The 24,945-nt window shown below is 40.1% G+C and overlaps 1 protein-coding gene across 2 annotated transcripts; it reads left to right on the forward strand.

Moving 5' to 3' along the window:
* UBAC1 (UBA domain containing 1) lies at positions 1-24,431 on the forward strand. 2 transcript variants are annotated; one of them, XM_062590892.1, is made up of 10 exons: positions 1-234; positions 6,576-6,696; positions 8,954-9,027; positions 10,329-10,436; positions 11,677-11,794; positions 12,521-12,629; positions 13,784-14,015; positions 14,933-15,019; positions 15,946-16,084; positions 18,474-24,431. In XM_062590892.1, exons 1-10 carry the CDS (start codon positions 97-99, stop codon positions 18,587-18,589), a joined length of 1,242 nt encoding a protein of 413 aa, XP_062446876.1. In that variant the 5' UTR covers positions 1-96; the 3' UTR covers positions 18,590-24,431. The 2 variants fall into 2 exon arrangements, with proteins under 2 accessions (XP_062446876.1, XP_062446877.1); XM_062590893.1 differs by having other exon boundaries at positions 11,692-11,794.
* Positions 24,432-24,945: the final 514 nt, after the last annotated feature.

The following is a 24,945-nucleotide window of genomic DNA, read 5'->3' on the forward strand; positions in this document are numbered from 1 at the left end:
GGCCGGGCTCCCCGCCGGCTCCCCGGGGGTCACCTTCATGGGCGGGCGGTAGCGCGGGGCCTGCGAGGCGCCGCGGCGGCGGCGGGGCCCGGGGCCATGTTCGTGCAGGAGGAGAAGATCTTCGCGGGGAAGGTGCTGAGGCTCCACGTGTGCACTGTGGAGGGCGCCGAGTGGCTGGAGGAGGTCTCGGAGGACACCACGGTGGAGAAGCTCAAGGAGCGGTGCCTCAAGCACGTAAGGAGCCGCGGCCCCGCCGGCCCTTGCCTCCCCCGCAGGGCGCCGCCACCCCCGGGGCGCGCAGGGGACGGGGCCTGTGCCTTGGATAACCTGAAACCCCAGCTCGCTGTGGTGCCCGTGTTCCCGGGCTGGGGGAGAAGGTCGGAGTCCTGGGGAGGGGCAAGCAAGCACTGTTTTGTGAAGAAAACAGGCTTTTCTAAAGCTTCATAAATATGCTTTTTTTTAAAAAAAAAAGTGAAAATAAACATATGTTCATGTGTTCCAGCGCCTAGTTTGCCGTATCTGCCACTCTTTCTCTCCCCCTCTCCCTGATTGTGTGAAACTCTTCCATGTAGAAAGTGAATACCCATTTCGAAAGCTGTGTGTGTTGGCAAAAGATGAATTTCCATGGAAATTACCTTGCTACCTTTAGTTAGAGAATTTGGCAAACATTTGACAGTAGCGGAGCCAGTTCCTGCCTGTGTCTTAAGCACTTAATGTGCTGGCAACTGTATATTGCAGGAGATCAGTGGAACTAGCTTCTACTGTTTTCCCAGCAGAGACTAGAGTGTATTTTGTTTCTAGTTTATGTTTTAAGAACAAACAATGAAAGTAATAACTATCGTGGAGAACTTCCCTTTTTGAGAAAAACTCCTAGTATGCCCTCACCCTGTGTTGGCACAGGTAACTAGTGTGGGTTTCAGTGGGGAGTTAGACAGTTCTGATACTCCCCCAGTGTTCTAAGGATTACGGTTTTAATGGACATGTTCAAAGAGTAAATTACTGATCATTGTCTGAAAGAGAAAATATGTAAAAATACACAGCTGCTTTCTGTAGAAGTTGAACTGGAAAACAGAGGGGTTTTGTTTTCACTTATTCAGTTACTTGCTTGTGTGTTTGTGGGTGTTAAACGCTGAAACCAATGGTTACAAAACCATTGGATTGAGTTTTGAAGATATGCTGTAACTGTGATTTATTTTAAAGCGAGATGTGATTGATAACAACAGTGTTGTAAGATAGTGGTCCCTGACCAGGGCTTCTAAAGACTGTCATTCTGAGACCAACGAAATATGGTCTAACAGCTCAGGTCAAAAGCTGCTGAAATTCTTGCTGAGAGACTTAGTGGAACTCATTTAACTTTCAGATGAGGGAGCCCAGGACCTCTGTTCCCACCTCTGCAAAGAACTGCATGTAATCAAAGGGGTTTCATCTCCAAAGTGTTGCAGAGATGTTAAGAAATGTTGTTGCTCTTAATAAAACAGTTTCAATATGAGAACATGCCTGTAATATGTGATCAGTTAAGCACAGCTTGGCGAAACTTCGGTTGTGCTAAGCTATTTAGATTGCTTTGTTCGCTGAAGAGCAGGTGGTAAAGTAAGGATGGACGGCAGCCCGGGTGCCCTCTGCAGTGTGCCCTGTAGTTGTTTGTTTTTTAACTAGAACCTCTTGAAACCACAGGTCACAGCACACATTGCTCTGTCTTGATCCATAGTCTTCATAGGTGCTTTTTGATTTAGAGATAAGAATAGCTACATTTGGGTTTGTTTTATGTGAGGGAGATGTGACCTTTTTTGAGGCAAAATGAGGAGGCCTTGCTGAAGAGAATGGGTGAAGGGCATTCTGTGTTGTTAGCATTCTTGGAAGAGCTCTAATGCTGCTCTCTGGTCTGCCTTCAGTACAGCTGAGTGATCAAGCAGAAGAGAGTGGTGCAAAGACTGCCAAAATAGGGTGGAGTAATGATTGCGTGCATATGTGCAGTGCTGAAAGACCTTTAATTCTCAGGAAGCTTAATTGAATTGACACTTGTGTGCAATGTGAGCCAGGGCAGAAGACAATTGATAACTAGGTGGTGATGTTTGATTTCATCTCTATGGCTTTATGCTAATGACATGGATTTGCATAACCATTATGGATAATATATCGTTTTATGGAGGGGAAAATAACCAACGGAAAAATCATGACTGGTGATCATGGGTATGTTGCAATAAATCTTGATAATGCCTTGAGATAATTTATGCAGCCACCTATCATGCTGATGCTGACTAATATAATCCCTGAAGTTGTTGAAATTGTTCCTTCAGGAGGCAAAGGAAGATGACGTTCATTAGGGTGTCCAATTTCGATTTGGAAGTTCTCTGAAGAGTCATTTCTGATGTCTTTCCCCCCCCCTAAATTTAATTTTTTTTCCTCACAAATCAAGCAAAAAGCTTCCCCGAGTTTTATCTGTTGACCTGTAACAATTCAGTGATGATTACACGCTGTTAAACTGCTACCTTCAGTAATGTTATGTATCTAGTCTGTGGAAAAAATAGCTGTTAATTTGTTATTTCTTTTTCCTAGTTATTTTTAAACTCAGATTTTACTATTAAACTGTTCTTTTAGAACAGTCACTTGTCTCTATGCAAAACTCCATCAGCTCAGCAGGGTTTTCTCCTCCTGCCCAACTGGCAGAATTGGGCCCCAAGATCTCAGGATGTTTCTTTAAAAAGAAACTGCTCACCTGGGAGCCAGAATTGGAAAAAATCAGTTAACTGTAGAAACCAAAGCATAACTTGTGTACTTTCATGATCCCTAAGTCTTTTGCCTTAGACTGACATTTCAAATATAGCACTGCATTGGCTGAAGGTGCTGTAGAAAGTCCTGATTCTATTACTTTAATTACAAGAGGTTGTTGCTTCTTGCTGAGAGTCAACGATATTTCAGAAATACTGATGTAAATTGTAGTTACACATTTAAGATGGACTGAAGTGGGCTGTGTGTGCGTAAGTTGCCCAACACTGTCAAGCAGATTACAGGTAGGAGCTTTCAATGTTTATGTGTATCTGGTCCCCTCTTTCTTAAGTTGCAGCAGTGATACTCACCTGGATTTTAAGGTGGAGGAAGCAGTATCTGTAGAACAGAGGTACAAGGTGCAGCATACAAGGATAAGGTAGGTTCATGCCCCTAGATTTATTTTGTATACTTTGCAAGAGATGAAGGTGGTTTAGCCACCCAAGCTTAGTACTAGGGAGTGTCAGCACTACTTGAAAAAATCTTTCTGTTAATGAAAGAAAACAAAAAAAAATCCATTTTCATGTTTAAAAACAAGCAGTCAGCTTTGCGGTTTATCAAGATTCCAAGTTCTGCAAATAGCATTTAGCATCAGCAGAGTTTGCAAGTTCAGTAGTTGCTCAGGCATCTGTGAACAAAAGCTTGCTGTAAACTCTATTGTTAAAAAGAAACATATATTTATGCTGGAAGCAAAACTATAAAACATACAGCAGATTTCCTCCTTACCCTTTGGACAGAGATGCAAGAGCTTCTCTTCTAGTGTATGCTCTTTCTCTGCTTGCATGTATGTCAATGCTAGTTGACTGCTGGGCTGCAGGTGCACCCTGGTTCTTCAGCTTCCCCTCACTTGTGTGATAGGTTCTCTTCACAGTATAGGGAATTCCTCTCCTCCCCTCTCTCACCAGTCTGCCTGTGGTTACCAGTACTCTTCCTTTCTGTGGGCTGGGAGGTGTTTTCAGTCACTCTGTAAACTTTTAATTGTGTGCCATTTGCATGAAGCAAGATTCCACAGTGAGATCTGATTGTTGCTGATGGTCTGTTGAGAGCTAGTAGAGGCATTGCCTGGTAGGTGGACTTTCTATTTCTCGGGCATGTTAAAATATACCAAGTATTTCACTAAGTGTTCCCTTGAAGCGCTGTCTGTGTTTACCTTAGTTCTATGCAGTTGTCAGAGTGGTAAGAGGAGGAGGAGGTAAGGTGTCCGCAGGACTTTTTCCCACAGTAAAGCTGTTTTAAAGAAAATCTGAAAAGTGATGCCTTGAATCCGTGGGTTACTAAGGATGAATGAGTGCAATTTTTAGTATTTCACTTTTGCTTTCATCTTATTATGATCATATGCATGCAGAACTTGATATGCGTTAAGGAAAAAATAATAGGTAAAAGATTAGAAGCAGTCCTTCACTCCTCCTGCCCCCTCCAGAAGCAGGATAGTGGTGACACTGGCAAGTGCTCAAAGAATAATTATTTGCAACAGGTTCCCTTTCCTTTTGGGTCTGACTCTAGAGATCTGTAAAATTAATATTGAGCTTTTTCAGAGATGAGGTGTTCCACTGATGTACTCTAACGCGTTTTGGATAATTTACTGGATCAATTATAGGAACTGCTCCCAATTGCTTCTAGACTTTAATGCATTCTTTGGCTTTTGTTCAGCAGTTAATATACTGAAGGATTAGTAAGAAATTATACAGAGCAGGAGTGAAACACTCTCATTTCAGTCCTATTGAGGCAACAGAACTGTGCAGAAGTTCAGATGAGGAACTGAAGATACATGATGAAAACAGGTGTTACATTTGAAAAAGGAGCAAGTACTTGGGTTCTCCAGCAGTTGCAGTCAAGACATTAAAAAGTGATGATGGACTTTAAAAGGATTTCTTTGAAGGAGGCTGATAATACATATTAACAGGCTTAAATGCTACATCTAAGGGAAGCAAATAGGAAATACTTTACTGGTTTCAGTGGGGTTTCTGGAAATAGCTCTGTTTCCCAAAAGGTAAATGCACTCTTCTACAGACATGGTGAAAAATGGCTCAATAGAAATGTGTATTGAAAGAAATATCATTGGGGGGGGTTGTGGGCAGAGCAGGTGAGGTCAGTATTAAATGTCTAATTCTGCTGTAATAAGCTGTTAAGATTATAAGAACATCATCATCAATTTATGGTTTTGGTAGTTTATTTTTAATTCTGCCTTTCTGGAATTATAACGATTATGTTTTCTTTTTTCCCCTTAAACAAATTAGAAGCCTCTAGATGCATGGATGTAATGTTCTTGTAGTCTGTGAGCCATTCTTGTATGAAGATGAGTCAGTTCCAGCTTGGGGTGTGTGCTTTTTAATTTTGTGCTGCTGTACTAGAAATACCAGGAGGTTTAAACTCTGACCCTTTTCTAAAAAGACAAACACCATGGGATTCATGCTTATTTATATCTGTTGGGATAAATAGCATTGGATTTTAACTAGCATGGGCTTCCAACTTCTAGTGTTTCAGAAGCCTCAATGAAAAGGATGGTCATGTGCGTTGCTGGTGGGATAGCACTGGTCCGTCAGTCTCAGTGACATTCTCTCAGTTTATGGCGGCAGAACTGAGCCGCAGTCAACTGAAATATCTGGAACTTGGAAACAGTTCTCTATGTTCTAATCAGGCTTTGTATCAAGAAAAACCCTCCTTTGTGTCTCAATACGTAAATACACGAGTGCTCCTTGGTGCGTTTATAAACAAACAATTGATAACGTTATATTGTAAGCCTTCAGGATTCAAAGCTGGTTTCACAGTGAATTAATTGACATGCAATTCTTAGAATTTTAAGATCTTGAACAACACAATCAGCTATGAAAAAAACTAATATGCACTCTCTCTATTTGAGAAGAGTTGTGAATATAACTCTTCTAGCACTTTCAGCAAAAACCAAGGTTAAGACTCTGGCAGCCAAATCTGTTAATTCCATTAAGCAACTTGAAACAAGATGCAGAAACTGCTGCTTTCTTCTGAGTTAGGGTCGAGCATACCACAGTCACAGCTGGTGGTCATTTGTTTAGTCTAATAGTACGTGTGTATAAAAATTACCAGATTAAGCAGGGAGTTCCTCCTCTATTTTGACCCTTGGTTACAAAGGAGAAATGGTGGTGGTGTTACACCTTTTCCTTCTGTAGGAACACTGAATGTTCTTTGTAGATTTTTTTTCTTAGTTTATGATACTAATTGTTACCTCCAGACTTCTCAGAAAGAGTGAGTGACCTTAGCAATCTATTGCAAAATTGGATTAGCTGTGTGTCTTTGAGCATACTTGCTTTGCTTCAAGTTACACTTAATTCTAAGTTTTTTGGACCTACACTCAGGCCTAAAGTGATTTGGAGACAAGCTTTAAATAAGTAAAATTTTTACTTCAAGGGCACCAACCTGTCTGAGTGGATTTATACTGGATTTCAAAAGTATATCTCTATTGCACTTAATTCAGAGTACTTGGTTATCTTCTTGCTAGCTATTAATTTCAAAACATTAATGAAGGAGGGCTAGAATTCTTTTTTTTTTTTTTTTTTTTGTTGATTCTTTTGCCCAGGCAGGAAGCAAGGAGAAACTTATTTCACTACCATGGTTGGAGCATCTTTACAGCACAATTCAAGCCTTGGTTTCTTTAATAAAATGCATTCTATGTTCTGGGCTCGGGCATATTTCACCATTATTTAAGCTGTTAAGATTCTCCACATACAAACTGTGCCATCATTTAGTAGTTTCTGAAGTGCAAAGAGCAGTGATTCACGCAGTAAGCTTATTAGTGCTGTCTTCCGATCTTCTGTATTTGTTATCTTCTGCAGTGTGTACCTGGGAGCTTGGAGGATCCAAAAACTGTGACACATCATAAGTTGATACATGCTACTTCTGAGAAGGTGCTGACTGACACAAAAACAGTGTTAGAAGAGAACATTCAAGATAGAGGTAAGATTCTCTTCCCTCCTGCTCCCTCTTTTTTTTATCCTATCAGCCTGGAAATGTGAAACTATTTTACTATTTGGTCAGTTCCAAGCTGTGACCTTTTAGTATCTAGTCTCGGCTTTGACATGAGGAAGCTAATAAGATGGCAAAAAGGGAAGAGGAAAGACCGTTTCTCTAGGGGGAAAAAAAACACAATGAGCAGTTTGCTTTCTGTAGCTGTTCTTTCTAAGAGTTGAAAATAAATTAGGTGTGTTCATTAAGTTAAGTTAAACAAATGATTTTTTTTAACCACCTTCTTAAAGCAATTCTTTTAAAACCTTCTCCAGTCATACTATCACGAGTGTTTAATAGACAGCATTTATCCTTCAAAAGATCTGAAAAGTATAACCATGGTTAGGAATATTAAGAAAGAAAAAAACACTTTTTTTGAAGGAGTTTCTTGAGGTCTGCCAGTTAAATGGAGCTTTCTGAAGTTAAACGTTGCTTGCTGAAGTTCTTTGAGCATCTGCAGTTTAGATATCATTCTGTGCTCTGCAACTGTGAGTCAAAATTAATCAATTACAGTGTTGTTGACTCCAGTAGAATGAGGCATGTATTTACTCGTATAATCCTTTATGAACTTAATGTGATGCAAAAGAGAATCTGAAAAAGTTGTTGGGTTGGCTGGATTGAGTTCTTACTGAACAGAACTAATGATTACTTTTGGAGATGAAGGGCAGTAGTGCAGAAGGCAAGCGTGGGAAGCTGGACTGCTGTAGACCAAAACGCTGACTGAACCAGCAACACTACTCTTGCTGAAATTTGTTTTTTTTTGTTTTGTTCTTTGTTTTGCTTTTTTCTGGAGTGCTGCTGCCTTGAACACAAGCAATTTGGTCCCTTTTCCTTTGAAGGCAGTGTCACCTATTGTCTTCAAAGTTGAACAGGAATTTGGAACTCATGCCTTGGGCAAAGACAAAGAGCAGCCTTTTTTTGAATAGCAGTTTATTATTTCCTGGTAAGGCACCAATTGCAGGTTACCAAACACTGTTAACTGTTCAGTCATAGCAAGTTGTTGTGCAAAGGCTTCTTTGCTTCTCCTACAACATACTCAAGTACCCTGCTGCTGTCAGGGAGGTGAAATAGCAGCCAACAGCTGACTGCCACCAAGCTGCCCAGTTAAACAGTTTTAACTGACTCCCTTGCTGCTTTGTGGGGCAGCCAAAAGTCAGTGTATTTGCATTCTGGTCAGCTGGACGAGTGAGGGTTAACAGCCTTCACCAGCTGTTGCTTTTGGCTGTTATATTCCTGGGCCTGACTACAGGCCTAGGAAACTTGTTGCGCAAAGCATAATTTGTTTCCTTTTTACTTGCTTAATGTGACTGACTAAAAAGCTGCATGTCAAGCTGTATCTGGCTGAAGGATGCAAATGTTGCACAGGCCTGTTCTGGGCCCTAAGCAGTGTGTCTGCATCTCTGCACCCTTAAGATACCTCTGGTGATAAGTGAGGTGCTGGAAAAAAATGCCTTGTAGAGGGAAAGTATTAGCCTTAAAAGATTGGATCAAGTGTGTGGCATATGATCTGGGATATCTGAAACTGAAGACAGCACTGCCCCTTGAGATTTGCCCCTGTGGTGCCATAGATGCACCGTACTGTAGACAGTGAACTGCTCTACTGCCATTTGTATGCAAAGGTGAGCTTCAGGCTGGTACTAGGAGCTGTTACTGAAGCTTTGAATTTGACTCACTATAGTTGAAGACCCCAAGCAGAAGAGGAAAAAAAAACAACAAAAAAAAACCTATACACAGCCTTTCTCCACTTTCTTCCTCAGTGGAAGCTCAGGAAGCGCCACTGTATTCATACTGTAATGGGCCAATTACTATGTAGTATGGCCACACAAGACATCTGGAGCCTGTATTACTCTAAGGTGTTGTGTGAGGAGAAGAAACCAGTAATGGTGAAAGTGTAACTAATGATGGATCGCATTCTGAACTCTCTTATCATAATAAAATTACATGACTACATCTGTTTTAACTGATGTCAGCCTCTGACTTTTAAGTGTCTAGTCATTTGCCATGTGTTCGTGCAGCATGTTCACCATAGTGCTGTGGCACTACAAACACTAAACGGGAATGTTTAAATCTCTACTGGCTTTTAGTGCGAAAAGTCTGATGTTTTAGTGGAATTAAACAAAACTTGTCTCTAGGAAAAAAGTGAAGCTGTAAGGTATCTTACAGGAACTTTTTTACTTTCTACCATATTTCAGTATCTTTTTCTTTTTAGATGTCTTGCTCTTAATAAAGAAGCGTGCACCACCTCCGCTACCCAAAATGACAGATGTGTCAGCAGAGGAGAAAGTGAGTTTGAAAGAGTTCTTGACTATCCCTTTTTGATTAACAGCCTTGTTAATGAGCTGCAGAAGCACTCCTGGGGTATACTCTTTTAGTTTGTAGAGGCAAATGCACCCAGCTAAATACTACAGAAACTATTTCATCTTTCTTTCAAACTTCTAAAGGAAACTAATTTACGTTTTTAACTTTGAGAGAACATTTGCTTTAGAATAAAACATGTGATACACTTTGGAAGTAGTAGAGATTTGATCTCTGAATAAATGTCTAGTAACTGTATAAACATACTTCAGCAAGTGCATTGCTGTGTTTGTTTCCAAAGCCCTATAAAAATCTGTTGATTTGCTGTCAGGCTGACGTCTGTCTTTACCTCTGTGTAGCTTTTCACCCTCTAACCAGGTATCTAGAGCCGAAGCATTGGCACTCAACTATTCTCCAACATAGTTATTTTTTCTCAGAATGTTTATTAAACTCCTACTTATTGAGGGTCAGTGATACCCAGGAGGACACCTGCGAATGAGTGGTACTGCAGTTGATGTTATCACATAAATGCTTTGAGCTATGCTTGTGCTTGATGTTATGAATTCTTAGGTCTCTACTTCCTCCTTGCACAGCTTTGTTTTTTCTTGCTTCCTGTAGGTATTGGTGTGTGTCTACGTATGTCTTCCTGTAGGTATTAGTGTATGTCTCTATCTCTTAATATGGTTTTGCTGTGCAGAATGTTGCCGTAAGACCATAGACTTCCCAGTAAAGACTGGGAAAAACTTCTGGTTTGTTCCTTGCAATGGTTTGTCCCAGACAGTAAGCATACACTGAAAATCCAAGGCACAGTGTATCTCTGCATGATACGTGCAAGCAATAAAGCTCCTGTAGTACTGAGCAGTTAGCTGTTAACCTGTTCACACTATCAGTACATCTTGACAAAGCATGAGCTTGAAGAAGGTATGTTCTGAGCAGGATGTTTGGGTCTGGGAGTTGAGGCCTCTGAGTTCTCTCCAAGTCTGTCAGACTTAGCTGTGTTTGACACATCACTTTCCCTCTTGCTGGAATTACCCCTCATGTTTAACTAAGAAAAATAGATACCAGGGCTCATAGTGGGGCAATGCAATAAGTGCAGTTTTGCTCTATAATCATGAAATGTTATTAGTGCTATTAATCTGTTGTATTGGTAGACTACTATTTCTTAGTTGTAAGTTACAGAGCATTGCTTGATGCCTTGGTGAAGGGTATAAAGTTCCCGTCAGCTATGCTGTGTTCTTTGTTCTGTGGATAATGGGTTATGAAACCTAATCACATCTCCTATCCTTTAGAGGAAACAGGAACAGAAAGCTCCTGATAAGGATGCTATTCTCAAAGCAACTGCAAATCTGCCTTCTCGCAATGTGGATCGCACTGTGGCCCATCACAACATGAGGGATGTAAGTATTAGACTTGTTTTATAACTTGTGCACTAACACCCAAGTAGGCTTTTTTCTTACAAAAGCTTTTCTCTGCTCTGTGAACGCGATTAGTTTTTTTTTTCCCTGTAATAGAAATTCAGGTATAAAAATATGTATTAAACTCTATTGTATGACGTGTATCTTAAACTATTCAATGATCAGGAGGAAAAAAAATAACCCTCCAAACGCCTCTGTACTGAATTATGGTTTTAAATGCTATTTGTGCATGGGAGAGCCTTAGTAACCATTTTCAAGATCTGGCAAATGTGAAGTTAGTTAAAAATAACATGAAAAACTACTTTTAATGTATTAGCCCTGCATTCTCTTGCGTATGAGTACTCATGTTCAAGCAGGCAGTGTTTTTTGTTGTTGTTTTTAACTATAGAATACTTAAGTGGTCAGTTGCTGTTGTAATTAAGAAAAGTTTTCTGTTCAATCTTAAATAGCTCAAGTATTTACAATCTCTTTTTCCTATTCCATGGCTTTGAAAAGAGAAATTATTTTTAAACTTTGACTTCAGTAGTCGAATGCTGACGAAGTGTGTGCAGCTGATGTGTCTTCAGCAGTGTGTGGACCACTATCCCTTGTGTAATACTAGGGTATGAAGCAGCAAACGTGCCTACATATTGCATAGTGTCAAAATGTCCTGATAACCTAAGCAGCACGATTGGCATTTAAGCTATTTAATGGTTATCATTACCCTCTGTATGGAATTTTTAAAAATAAATGCCGAAGTCAAAAGAATGTTTGATGCTTTAGTTCAGAAAATAGCCTTGATTTAGGTTACTCAGATTTAAGTTACTAGAAAGCAAAGGGTTGTAACGAAGAAAGCTCATTTCACAGAGGCAAAGGTCTCCAGTTGCTAAAGGAAGTAAATAGTCACGGTAGCTCTGTACCAGTGCTATCTTCTGACAACACTTTTTGCAAGGTGAGAGTCATGTTTCTGTGGAGCAATGAGTTTTGCTGGATGTTATACCTCTTGAGATGGTGCTGGGCAGGGGACTATGGAAGAATTAAAAGGATCTTTCTGCCTGGTACATTTTGCTACTCAGAGCACTTCACAGGAAACAGCCAGTGCCTGAGAGTCTAAGCAACAAAAGAAATGAAGCCCTACTAAAACAGCTCTTCTACGGGGGGCTAGATAATAACAGAGGTACTAACAGTCGACATACTAAGATCTAATCACATCTAGTAACTTTCTATCTAAATGTTTTGACAGTTTCCTTTCTTGCAGTTCCAGACAGAGCTCCGGAAGATCTTAGTTTCTCTCATAGAAGTTGCACAGAAATTGCTAGCACTGAACCCAGATGCAGTTGAGCTGTTTAAGAAGGCAAATGGTATGAACATATCTTTATGGTTACTAGTTCTGTCCCAGGAACTTGCTTGCTTCCACAGCAGAAGAAAAGCTTGCAAAGTCAAGTCTAGCCCTTAAAGAAATACCAGCGCTGTAATAATGAAATACCAGAGCTGAATCTTTGAGGCAGAGATTTCATCTTGTGGTATAGGTTGTATAAAACTTGAACTTGTAAAGTTGCTTTGGGATGGATGAAAAGTTCCATTTAAAACTTAAAATTGTTAATATTTAAACAATTGGAAAACTACATGACTTGCATTTTAGGGGGAGGGTCATCATCTGAATCATCTAAAATGCTCAAGGAGATAGTTAAATGAGGAAAAATTGTAGCTGTTTTTGCGCTCTGTGGGAAATGTTTGCCCTTCAGCTGGTAGGACCTGATCTCACTTATTTTTCTAGATAACTAATAAATATGTAAGAGGTTCACAGAAGGTCTGTTCACTGATGTGGACATTCCATGGTAATGCAGGAGTTTGCTGTTTGAGATTGTGAATGCACACAGATAAAGTTTTTGTCCTGGAAGAATCTATTGAAGCCAGATTAAGCCGAGTGCAGCAAATTAAATGATGAGTAGCAAATTTGGGCAGAAACAAAAGCAGAGATTGAAGAGGAGAATGGGGTTTGAACTTAACATGTCCCTTTCCATGGAGGAAGGGATTTATTTTAGCTTGAACTCAATTTGAGCATTGTTCCTTTTGTGTATATATAGCCATGCTGGATGAGGATGAGGAAGACAGAGTGGATGAGATAGCTCTGCGACAGCTTACAGAAATGGGGTTTCCAGAGAGCAGAGCTGTCAAAGCCCTTCGATTAAATCAGTAAGTGGACTCAGCATGCTGGCTGTAAATTATTTGGTATGATTAAAACATTTTTTTCCCTCAAATCTCCTTATGTGGGTCACCTAAAATTAGTCTGGAGAAAGCACTAGCACAAAAAACAGTGCTGCCTCAGGCAACACACACGTGCAGGTGGTATGGGGAAGAGGAAACAGTGCTCTGTCTGTTCTGGAAGAATAGTTGGTCTGTCGTTTGCAAGGCTGTCAGGCTGGCAGTGCTCCTAAACGTTAAACTAACACCTCCTTGTGCTTTAAAATTCAGATTTTACAAAGGAAAAAAGCAAGAATAGCCCATTCAGAGTGGCCTTTGAGCTGTAGAAAAATACTTCATGTGGATCTTGTTTAAAAAAAAAAAAAAAAAAAAAAAAAAAAAAAAAACACATTGGGAGAATATTATAAAGTCCAGATAGTAACTGTAGGAAAACAATAACAGAGACCTCAAGAGGTCATGTAGTCCTCCTTTTGCCCTGAGAAGAATCAGCTGTGCTATATCTCTCTTGAGAGGAGTTTGTTAGGCTGTTCTTAAATTGCTAATGATAGAGAATTCATGATGTATTCCAGTCACTCTTTTCCAATATCTCTGTCTTCATGCTTAAAATTTTGCTTTCTCCCCTGATGGTCACCATCCCTCATCCTGAGGCCAAATAGGCAAGAGCTTTCACCTTTCTGTGAACTGTAATTACTGTGTGGTCAGATGAGTATATCTGAGATAGTTCTGTCCATAAGGAGCAACAGAGCAGCTTATGGCTGAAATGTAGTTCCATGCAAGTCTGAAACATGCTTTGCCATTTTCTCAGTGGCTGCAAATGGTCAGCGATTGTCTGTTGTGAAATAAAGCTGATGGCTTGGAGAAAAAAGTGACTTTCAGAAATGCCTTTTAAAACCTGACTTAAAGTTGTCCAAATTGGATTTTGCTGCTCTGTCTTACTTCATGGCTTCAGAGAAGATTGTAGTGTCTCAAATATGTGAAGAATGGAGGTGTTCTGAGATCTGCTCCAAGACTGTATTTATAAATTTTCAGATACTAGTTAATAAGCAAATCAGGATACAATTGGAACGTACACAAAAAAATGTGTGTGGAACAGTCCTGTCCTTCTGAAGTGTTCCTCATTCCTGTGTTTTTCATTTGCATTTCAGTATGTCGGTGACACAAGCCATGGAATGGTTGATAGAACATGCAGATGACCCTACAGTGGATGCTCCACTTCCTGGTCAGACTCCATCAGAAGCCACAGCTGAAGCTGGTGCATCCTCTGCTGAAGCAACTGCAGGTCCTAGTTCAGAAGCTGATGGGGAAGAGGCCAAAGATGAGCTGACAGAAATATTCAAGAAGATCCGGAGGAAAAGAGAGTTTCGTCCAGACCCACGAGTATGTGTGGTGTATCTCGCTATTTATGTAGTTATTAAGATTGAAAGGGGCTATATGGGCACCATGGAATCCAAATAAATGTTTAGTTAAGGAATGTAAAGGGACACTTCTGTACATGTATGTTGTACTGACCGGGCAGTATTTTAGTGGAAGTCTTTAGGGACTGCTTAAATTCAGATTGCTGAAAGGGATATTACCCAACTAATGTATTGCTGTCTCACATATCAGTGTCTAAATTACTGGTGCTGTTACTTTTATACCTGAAATCAACTATGGCAAAGGAAAAGAGCTGCTGGACTCCTGGTATTGCCTTTCAACTTCCTTCAGAGAAGAGAGTTGAAGGGCAGGAGTAGGTCTTTTGGTATAGAAAAGGACAGAATAGCAAAATTGTATTTAGGGGACATGGAAGAGTATCATCAGCAGATTAAGTGTCTTTTGGCAAATGCTAAAGTTAGCCTTTCTTCAGAATGAACTGAAAGATTTGAAATTAAAATTCGTGATGTCATCACAGTAAATTCACCAGGAGGTGCTCTTTTAGAATTCAACACTTCTCTTACAGCTAGAGGTTTCTTGTGATTTCAGCTGGAATCTGCAAACAATGTATTGATTGACCTAAGTACAATTTCCAATAATTGAACATTCTCATAATGATATCCAGGTACCTGTGCCTAAATACATAATGCTTACTAGCAATATATAGTAAACCCAGGAAGTAAAATTAAATCTAGTGAGTAGAACTACAAATACACATGGAATGTGTATCTCAGTGAGACAAGAGCAAAGTTTTGACATGAGAAGCTCTAAAATGAGGTGGAGACAGCTGTGTTGACCCCACAAAAAGCTCCTGCGTGGAAGGTAAAAGGATGTGATTATTTCCGTGTATTAAATGTTGTACTTACTAAGCTAATCTGATGTAGGCTGTTATTGCCCTGATGGAGATGGGTTTTGATGAAAAAGAAGTGGTAGATGCACTGAGAGTAAACAACAACCAGCAAAATGCAGCTGTGAGTACACTGTGATTTCCGTTCCTTATTGCTATAATAATTTTCTTCTTAGCCAATTCTTTTTATCATTAATTGACTTTGGATGTACCGTAAAGCCCAAATGTTACTGAAATGGAAATAAACACGTTCTCAGTCTCTATCAGATTAAATGCAGAACTGGAATGAAGAGAATTTTAAGTTTTTTTTAAAAGAACTCAGCATGCATGAGGTTTAAGCTGATCTGGTTGATAGAGTGTATGTGGCTTTTTTAAAAAGATTTTGAGAAGCTCCCTCACCAGGGACTGCAACTAACAAAATTATCCTATCATGTGGAAGTGAGAGATATAGCCCATAATTAACTGATTAAAGGATAGGAACGCATGGTGAGGCAAGATATTCAAGCCATGCCATGCATGAATTAACATCTTGCAACAATGTATTCCACAGCTTAGGGAGGCCAAGATTTGAAAAATTTCAAGGATTGACTAGTCCCTTTTAGTGATTATGTGAAGCAGAATGATACAGACACTGCTAACTGAGTGAAGGAAGGTTCTTAAACATCCAGTGCTGGCTGCTATCAGAGAAGGGATATTGGGCTGGGTGGTTCTTCAGGTTGATGTACTGTAACCAGGCTGATGTAGTGCCTGCTCTAGGAAACTCATGTATAGGATGACACACATCCTCCCTCATCTTTGAAACATCCAAAGCTAGTGACATTTTTTTACCATACCAGGCAATACTGCTCTGCCAGTTGAAGTAAAGATTGATTTCTGTTGGAGCAAAACCTGAATGAATAGTAATAGTGTGAAAAGAAATACATTGCTCAATCTTGAACTGTACATGAGAGAAAAAAATATCTTGAATGTCAGTTTGTCACAAGTTTTGACAGGTTTTCATTGTAGTAAAACCAGTCGTGAATTTGTTGTGCCTGGTGATTTTTTTTTCAGTGTGAATGGCTGCTGGGAGACAGAAAGCCTTCTCCAGAGGACTTAGATAAGGGAATTGACACCAATAGCCCTCTCTTCCAAGCCATCTTAGAAAACCCCGTGGTACAGTTAGGGCTAACAAACCCTAAAACTCTACTAGGTAAGTACTGTTTGGTGTCCTGATAAACAGTCTCTACTTTTGCTTGCAAATAACAATACAGGCTGAATGTTCACAGCACGTTCGGTGGAGTAGGCACAGCTCTATACCATTTGCCTCCCTTTCAGCTGTATTATTTGTCTGCTTCATCTTGCAAGCCAGAAACCCAGAAGAGAATTTGGGGCTGTCCCAGAAATGACACTAGTCTTTTGGCTAGTGGATTCCATGTGCTGAACTCAAACTTTAATAGCTGCTGGCTGCAGTGCTTTTCTGACTCTAGGAGGCCTTTTGGATTCCCTTCCTCCAGGGCCGGGGAGGGAGAAGAATATCTGTCTGGAACCTTAGTTGTTTCAATGAAAAAACAATGATGGCAATGTACAGTTTATTATATGTTGAGGCTGGGTCACTGAAATGGAAAATAATTTGTGCAAGTTACCAAACAAAACTTAGCTAAGGTTTTGCCTTGCCAAAGTTGAGATAACATATGTGAACACATTTTCCCCTTGGAGTTCAGCTCCATGGCAAAATTTGTGCCTTCTTGGTCAGAAAGACTGTGGGCTTGGCAAGCAGTGATCTAATGAGCATGACAGTGAAATGTAAATCTCTGAGTTGATTGTTCTTATAGTGGAGGACAATGCAGAAGAATGACCTTGCCTCTGTGTTGTACCCAGAAACTTTGCATTTAATCATTGGCTTGAAACTTTATTTGAAGACTTGCTCTTAAATAAAGGGTGTGTGCACAGCTCTTTAAAGTTTTTCTTTTTTTTTAATACCTGCTTTAAATGTAATTAAGAGCTTGCAAGACTCTAAATAATTCAAGAGCAGAATATTATCACCTTGTTTTCTGAACAAATGGTCTCTTTGTTTCTGAGAGGGTTCCACACTGCAGCTCAGAATATAAATAGAAAAGGAAATGCTGTTATATGCACTTGTAAAGCTTCGGTGAGCATGAGAATGTATTCCTAATGATACATCTGCAAATTGCTGATGTCACAGATCTTAATAATGAATGTCTGCATTTAATTAGACACTTTAAAACTAAAGATTTGTCAACTTTAACTCTTGAGTTTGTGTAAAGAAATATGGTTAAAGTGGTAAAAGTTGACACTTGTACTTTATTTTGGGCTTTGCCAGAGGCATGCTGCATGACCTTGAGCAAAGTATTAATGGTGAGCCTTTCAGAGGTGTTAGGTACTTCCAGCTCCCCCTAATGTCACTTGGAGCCATGTATGCTAACCCTCCTGGAAAATCAAGATGCTGACCTTGGTGCCAGTCTGCCAGATGCTTATAACATTTGGTGACTTCTGAATACGTCATATCTGAACTGCTTTTTGTCCCTTTCCATAATGATTGAATGCTCTCAATTTTTGGTAGTCTAGCTCAGTTGTCACAAAGCTTATAAATTATTGACTGGCTCATTCTTCTGCCATATTTGCAACTTGGCTTTTGCAGTAGCTATCTGGCTCTGATCAATTTCTTGATCCTTCAAAATAAGGAACAGAATGAAAAATAGCATAATGTCGGCTATGTATAGAAAGAAGGAACTGCCCTTGAGTATTTTAAGCTGTCATTGTTCAAAAATGGAGGAAATTGTTCTGCAGACTTCCACTTCGGTCTGTGTCGAGGCAGGTGGAATTTGCTGCCTCCAAATGCCAGGAAGGAGAAGGCACATGCTGTTGAAGGGGAAGGCACTGCTTTCTTTCTGGCTCTTGAGACCTCTTTGGCTAAGATAGGGCCAGAATGTTAGTTTGGGACTTGAGCGGCAAAGGTGGGCATTCATAAACTGATGGATAGAACTGCACTACTGCAGCCAGTCTTAGAAAAAAGCAGGGAAATCCTTTTCAATCCGCTTTGACTATAATATAGTGGGGCTTACCCTATCTCTTAAGTATCTGTGATCAGAAGTAACTATCTCCAAGTCCAGTCACTAAGGAACAACTGAGACTCAAGCTCTGGTGGCTACACAGCGCCTGCATTTCCCTACGGATATGTCCAGTTACCATTCGGTGGAGGCTGAGATTGATCTGCAATGGAAAGGAAAAATTCTGTGTGTATCTGTTTGCTAAGACTTTCTCTTCAAACCTCTGTCCTTGAGGTTTTGAGATGGATTGTAATCCAGACTGAGCATTTAATCAGACTCTGCCTGCATTAAATTTAATGCTGAGGAATGTCAGACTATAGCCATCTGTAGAAATTTAGAAGCAAAAGTAAGTTATGCTGAATTCCCCCTACTTCTGAGGGATTCTTGCCCGCTACCTTGGATAAGAAGTGGTGCCAAAGCAAAGAATAGCTCTGCAGCAATTTTTAAGTTTTCTGTTGTTTAAACATACCAAACCTTGAAGCATGTGCTAAATAAAGAACTAAGTGTTTTATGATTTCCATCTCTTGGCAGCCTTTGAGGATATGCTTGAAAACCCCTTGAACAGCACTCAGTGGATGAATGATCCAGAAACTGGGCCTGTCATGCTACAGATCTCTCGAATCTTCCAGACCCTGAACCGCACGTAGATGGGAATGCTGGTCCACTGTGCCACTTTCTACTGTCCTTTGCTTCACCTTTCCAATAGGAGGAAGCACGGATTGCTGAGGGTGGGAGTGGAGAAAAAGCGTTCTGTCCAAATGGGTATCTCACATGAGAGCATATGTAGTTATGGCCAACCCGAAGTTAATTGCCTTGTGGATTTAGTGTTAGTGAAAGAGGTTTGAAGACTTATTTTTGTTTTCAAGTGTTAGGTTGAAAATAAAATATATCCAAATATAGGAAAAGGTTTTGTGAAAACAATTAAGAATCTGATTGGCGAGAAATATGATGATACTACTCATGTTTTAAGCTCCTTAGTAAAAAGGCCTGTGACAGTAGTTTACTAGCCAGTTTCATTAGCATCTGGCTAGCGTTTACAAGAGGTCACTGACCACTAGCATAGGATATTAATCATCTCCATACAGTATTAACTTATGGATATATCAAATTATAAAATGCTTTTTAAAATTGATTCTTAGGAAATGTTTTTAAAAGTCCAAATATTGGGAGAGCAAGCACATTTCTATCCAAAATTCTGTCTTGCATTATAATTTAAACAATAATTCATAGATGGAATTCCTTTAATAAATAGCATTACTTTTTCCTATTTATTTTCTGTGTTAGTGTTGTTCCAGTCCTACAGGGTTTAGACTTGTAGGTGATTCTCTGTTGGCTACATTAAAGATGCAGTATCTCTTTCATGACAGAACTTGCAGCACCAGCACTGGGATTCTCAAGTGCTGTAATTCATAAGCTTATATTCTGCCATATCCTAGTGCAAGGAGGATATATTCACACTGTTTTTTTTCCATTTTGATGTGTGTGATTTTGGAAAAGGAGACTTACATTGTTGAGTTTATTTTTCAGACTCTGTTTACAAAAAGATACTGATTTGCATGAGTTTTCATTGAATGGTAATCTGCAAATAAGCAGAAATGCTTATGTTTTTATCTTGCTTAAGGTATTTAAAAGCACGCTTGAAATTACTATCTTTGAGATGGAAGCATTTTTTCTCACCACTTTTTTTTAACCCTGGAGATATCAAGAATGTCGGGCTATGTTGTTGCTAGTTTTATCAGAAGACTGACTTGAGATTTCAGACAGAAATTGAGAGCCTCTAACAAAAGAAGTTGCTAGTGAATATCTAGATTTTGTTATAATTGGGCTGTGGAGATGCTTTTTAATAGTCTAAAATGTTTTTTCTTTGCAACTTAGTGCCACATGATTTACATCTGTCATAATCTGTCAAGTCTTGTAATCCACAGCCTTTTTCCAGAAAGGCAGGCTATGCAAGCCCTACTTCTCCAAAATAAAGAGCAGCCAGAGAGAGGTCCTGTTCTTAAATATCACAAAGGTATCTGTCAGAGGGCTGTCCTGAATAGCTCTGCACTGTGGTTTTAAGTGTGTTTTATGCATTGTTGGGTTTTGTGTGTATGTTTTGGGTTTTTTGTTTGTTTTTAAAAGAAAAATGCAGTAAAATATAACCTGAAACCCTGCAACAAGTTTTGGCCTGAACTTGGCATCTGATCAATGCTATTATGCAGCCGAGGCACTGAAGTTGCCAATTTCACATAATTAATATATGAAGGGTGGGGAAATCAAAACAGCATGAGATTTTATCTTGGCTTACTATCCCAGTGTTTTTTATTTTTGGCTTTTGTAATTTCATATTAAGCTTGCACTGCATGAGTGTTAAAATATTTACTTTTACATCTGAAAATTCAGAGTTTTATAGAGATTTATCTTCTCAAATTGGACAGTAACACTCCGTTTTGGGACTCTTGTTAAAAACAGATCAACAGCATGACATGAAATTGTAACTTTTTTTTGTACAGCTGTAAAAGCCAGGAGCCTGATCCTGCAGCCCTGTGAATTTGATGCAGCTACTCTTGAGTAGTTGTGACTAAAGGTTGTGGCATTATAAAAAGGTTTTTTTCTCATTCCCTGCAGTTTTTGGTGGGTAATACTGCCAGAGAACATTTTTACTACTTAAAATTCTAAGTGTCTTTCCCTGCTCAGTCAGGATTCTGTTAGTGATTCTTTCTGGAAGATTAGAAGCTGGGAAAGAAAAACTACTCGGTAACGTTTTTTGGCTTTTGTGTAAACAAGTACAAGTTCAGACTTACTGAACAGATACCTGGGAAACAGTCATGGCCTTTTAATATGAGCCTTTACATTCTTTGGAGACTGTTTCCATGCTTCTGTTATTTCAGTGATACATGATTGGACTCTGGAGTGACTGTAGAGAGCTTCTAGACAGACCAGACAAGGATCATCTCTCAATTTTAAATTAATCTAAAAAATTGGTCTCTGGTTTGCTCAAGGCAGAATCTAGTTGTGATATGGTAAGAACAAGCAACCCACTTTGCCTGTTGCTACTGACAGAGAAGAATGTGGATGATTAACTTGAACCAGCTGCCTGATTTTTAGATGGCTGAAGTTGAGTGGATTCCCAATATACAGAGTCTAACCAGCTTCAGAGGAGCAGAGTGTGGCTCACTCTTGAGGATGAAAGTTCTCTCTGCATTAACCCCACAGCACTGGGATTGATCAGTGTGTGATACTGCCAGTGCCTGTTACTAAACTGTGCATCATCTTCAGTGTTGGTTTGATCAGGGTGATACCTTATCAGAGCTGCCTTCCTTAGTATGCCAGAGCAGAATCAGTGCCAGTGATTTTGGGTTTTTTAACAGAATAAAAGCATCAGGAAAGCATAATCATGTAACAGATGAAGGTAAGAATGCCCAGCCTTACCAACATAACCTAATGCTGCAACTGCAGTTAGAAACCTTATGGATTAAAGGCATACTGCATCTTTAAAACACTTGAAAGCTTGAGAATATGGTTATTTCTGGCTCTCCTTCCACAGCGCAACACTTACACAGCTTAAGTGTTAGTGTGGTTTTTTTCCTGATTTGCCAAAACATTTTGTTTCTTGGTATGGTTTTAGCAAAGTCTTGCTTGTCTGAGAACATAATTTGCCAGTAGCTTAAATAGGCCGGAACCTATGAGGTATGACATTTCCAGCAAGGCCCAGGAGTTGATTTAAAACAAACAAGCAAAAACTATCCTTAAGGTTAATCTAACATTCAAGAAATCGATAACACAATAGTGTTGTCTTTTGGATATGAATTTGCGCTAGACTATGGAGCTGGGTGTATTGCTACATCATGATGGTTAATGTGTGTGTTTGGGGACAGGGATTAAGTCCATTTGTGCTTGAAAAAGTATTGATCATCTTTTCTCCCTCCCTCCCTTCCCTCTTCCGTTTCCGCACCTCCCCACCTCCTCCCCCCCCCCCCCCAAAAGAAAGGAAACAGGAAAAAAAATCACTGTTACTGAGTTAGCCTGTGCAGATACAGGTCTCCAGGCACAAAGAGTGTGTAGCGAGACCACTGCCTGGGGACAAAGTGTCTTGTTCTGTGGCTGAAGGGTGGAGGACTGGTGGTTCTGGTCTTTAAACCAGTGACAGATCCCTAAGTTTTGTGAGGAAGAACTACTTGCAGGAGTAAGGATTTGCAGGTTCATGTCCTGTGCTTGTATCTGTTCAACTTATAACTAGCAAAGATATGTCCCGTTTGGGTATCTCCTAACAAGGGCAAGAGAATATTTGTAAGACCCATGAAATCAAGGAAAAGCACGGAAATGAGTGGTAGGTGACTCATCCAATGCAGTATCTGTTTCTTACTGTTATTCTAACTCTATGCCCCATCAGTTCATACAGACAATCTTCTACCTTTTGATATTACATGACTGTTGAAAGCTAGCTAGCTATTTATTTAAATATATATAACTTATAATTTTTGTCATCAAAGCTTTGATATTTTTAATAGAAATGTACTATATGGAAGTTTGTTCTCAGGGCTTCATATTTATACTCTCTTTATAAGGGGGATGTATTTAAAGGGATGTATTTGGAAAAAATGCTGTTGGCCACTTTGCAGCTTGGACCTTGATTGGTCTTGACCTGTGAGACTGAGCTAGCATAATTCTCCTGATAAGCATCTAGTGTTAGATGCAGTCCAAAGAATCTGCCATTCTTTTCTCTCCCTGTGAGTAGTGGTGTGAGTCTTCCTTTAAGATTGCCGTATTGTTACATCAAAATGGTCACACAAGATTGCCCAGCCACTTCACAGTTTGCTGATCTTTACACCATGTCAAGGACACTTCTGTTCTCCAAGCAGCTGGAAAATTAACTTGCGCTGTTCCTAGTACAGTCATTAATAAAATCCTACTGTTCTGGGAAGGTGCGAGGTTCATTCCTTCCAGAGCTCTTAAACCTCCAGCTAATTGCATCTTCTTGGCTGCTTGCAGCCTGTCTTGGGTATGTCCCAGAAGCTTGACCCCCATTTACTCTCCTCATTCTCACAGAACCAAACTTGTCTTTGGGGAATTGATCTTCATATCCAAGAAATACTTAAGCGATTATTGAAATCCTTTTTATTTGGAACAGTCTTTTTTTTTGGGGGGGGAGGGAGGGCTGAGGATCTTTAATACATTTTGAAAGTTGTTTAAATAAGCATTGCACCAAATGAATGTATTATAACACTGTCAGCAAATGTTGCCTGTAGAACAGGTACAGAGGTTCACAGTGATCTCAGTTTCAGTGGCAGCTTTCCAAGAGTCGTGCGCGTGGGATAGTTTCTCATCCAAAGTAAAAAGCTCTGTTTTTCTGCTTTTAATAAATGGCAATTTTATTAACTGGTAGAGTAGCAGCATTTGCAGCCGGGTATTTCCATCCAGTTTTAAGTCCTTATGCTTTGAGGTGTAAGCAAACTACTAACTGAATGCTCCTCTCTGGGCCGATGATTCTTCTGAAGCGGTTGTGTTGGCTGTTGTCGGAGCTAGGACAGTCGGTTGGCTCGGCCAGAGTAGCACTCCCTGTGCTCCTGCGGAGGCAAAGCAAGCTGCGTGTAGCAAGTCCACGTGAACGTGGTGTCGTGGCTGTTGTTGTTACCTGCATCCTGATAACCAGGTATAACAAAAGATTTGTGAAGGACCTCTTGCCGGAGACTTAAAGATCTTCAGTGCAGAGCCTGTTTGCAGCATGTGAATTTCAATAAGCATAAATGCATTTAAGTTCTTACTGAATTTAGATATAGTTTTATATCATGTTTTGGGGAGAGGAAAGCAATTGGATCATGTTTTAAACTAAGCCCCACAAAACCAAGTGTCTCTTGTTGCAACAGGTAACAGAGGCAGTTAGTGTTTTTTAATTTGCATATTTTATCATAGTTTAATGAGCTGTACAAGAATGTGATTTGCCATCCAGCACTTACCACACAGCCACACCAGTAAAATTATATTGCAAGGTACTGACTTAACATTTTTCATTTCACCTGTGTATAAAACAATTAGGTACAGCGTACGGTAACTTTTATATGGAACTGACACTGATGTGTGGCATGCAGAACTGTTTCTAGGATGTAATGTTACTTTTATGAAGCTTAGCTAGGGCAGACACTGAGCCTGTGGAATTCAGAGTTCATTCTAGACACACTGGCGTGGGTCACTGGCCTCTCCTGAGCTGGGGAAAACCAGCAGGCTTTGCTGCAAAATCAAGAAATTGCTGCTATTCTGTTACCCTTCTAAGCAGTCAAAGTGGTGTCTACTGAAGTGTATTCCTAGAAGTCAGCAGGGTTGTTGGCAAAGCCAGCCCTGTTCAAACCGAAACCCATTGCCTGCCTGGAGCACGTGGCGAGGTCATACCTGTGAGCGAGACTAGAATGAACACTGAGTCTTTAAACCTGCTCACTCACACTAAAGACACTGATGTTGTGTGTTGTAAATTTATAATATATCTTAAAAATAAAGTTTTTTGATTTATTACAGGCTGTTCTGAAACATCATTTTGAAGAGTAGTGAAGGTTATGAATTCACTGTGCAGTGTTGCTTGTGTCTGCAGAGTGCTACAGTTGTTTCTCAGAAAATAAGATATTTTAATAGCTGATCAGCAACCCTATAACACAATTCGAGCAAAAAATCCTGGTTTGGTACCCATTTCTGCACCTAGAAGGTATTTCTTCACTTCCCAGGAACAGTTGCTTTGCTAAGATTCATTCTTAAGGGTTACGTGAAGTGTGTTTGATTCTCCTGTGATGGACCGATGCCACGTAACGGGGATTTATCTTGCCTGATAAACTGGAAGCCTCTTCCCGCTCAGCAAGGGAGTCCACACGACGGCTAGGAGCTCGAGCGCTCAGCAGCTGTCCGGGGCGGGATGCAGCCGCGCGCGTGCGGCTAAGCCGCAGTGCCCTCTCCCGTGGGCAGCGCCTGCGGTGCTCCTGGCTCTTCGGCCATAGGCGTGCGCAAATGCATGCGGTTATTTCTCTGAAGAAAGGGG

This window comes from Rhea pennata, chromosome 18 (genome assembly GCF_028389875.1).
Source record: "Rhea pennata isolate bPtePen1 chromosome 18, bPtePen1.pri, whole genome shotgun sequence".
NCBI lineage: Eukaryota > Metazoa > Chordata > Aves > Rheiformes > Rheidae > Rhea > Rhea pennata.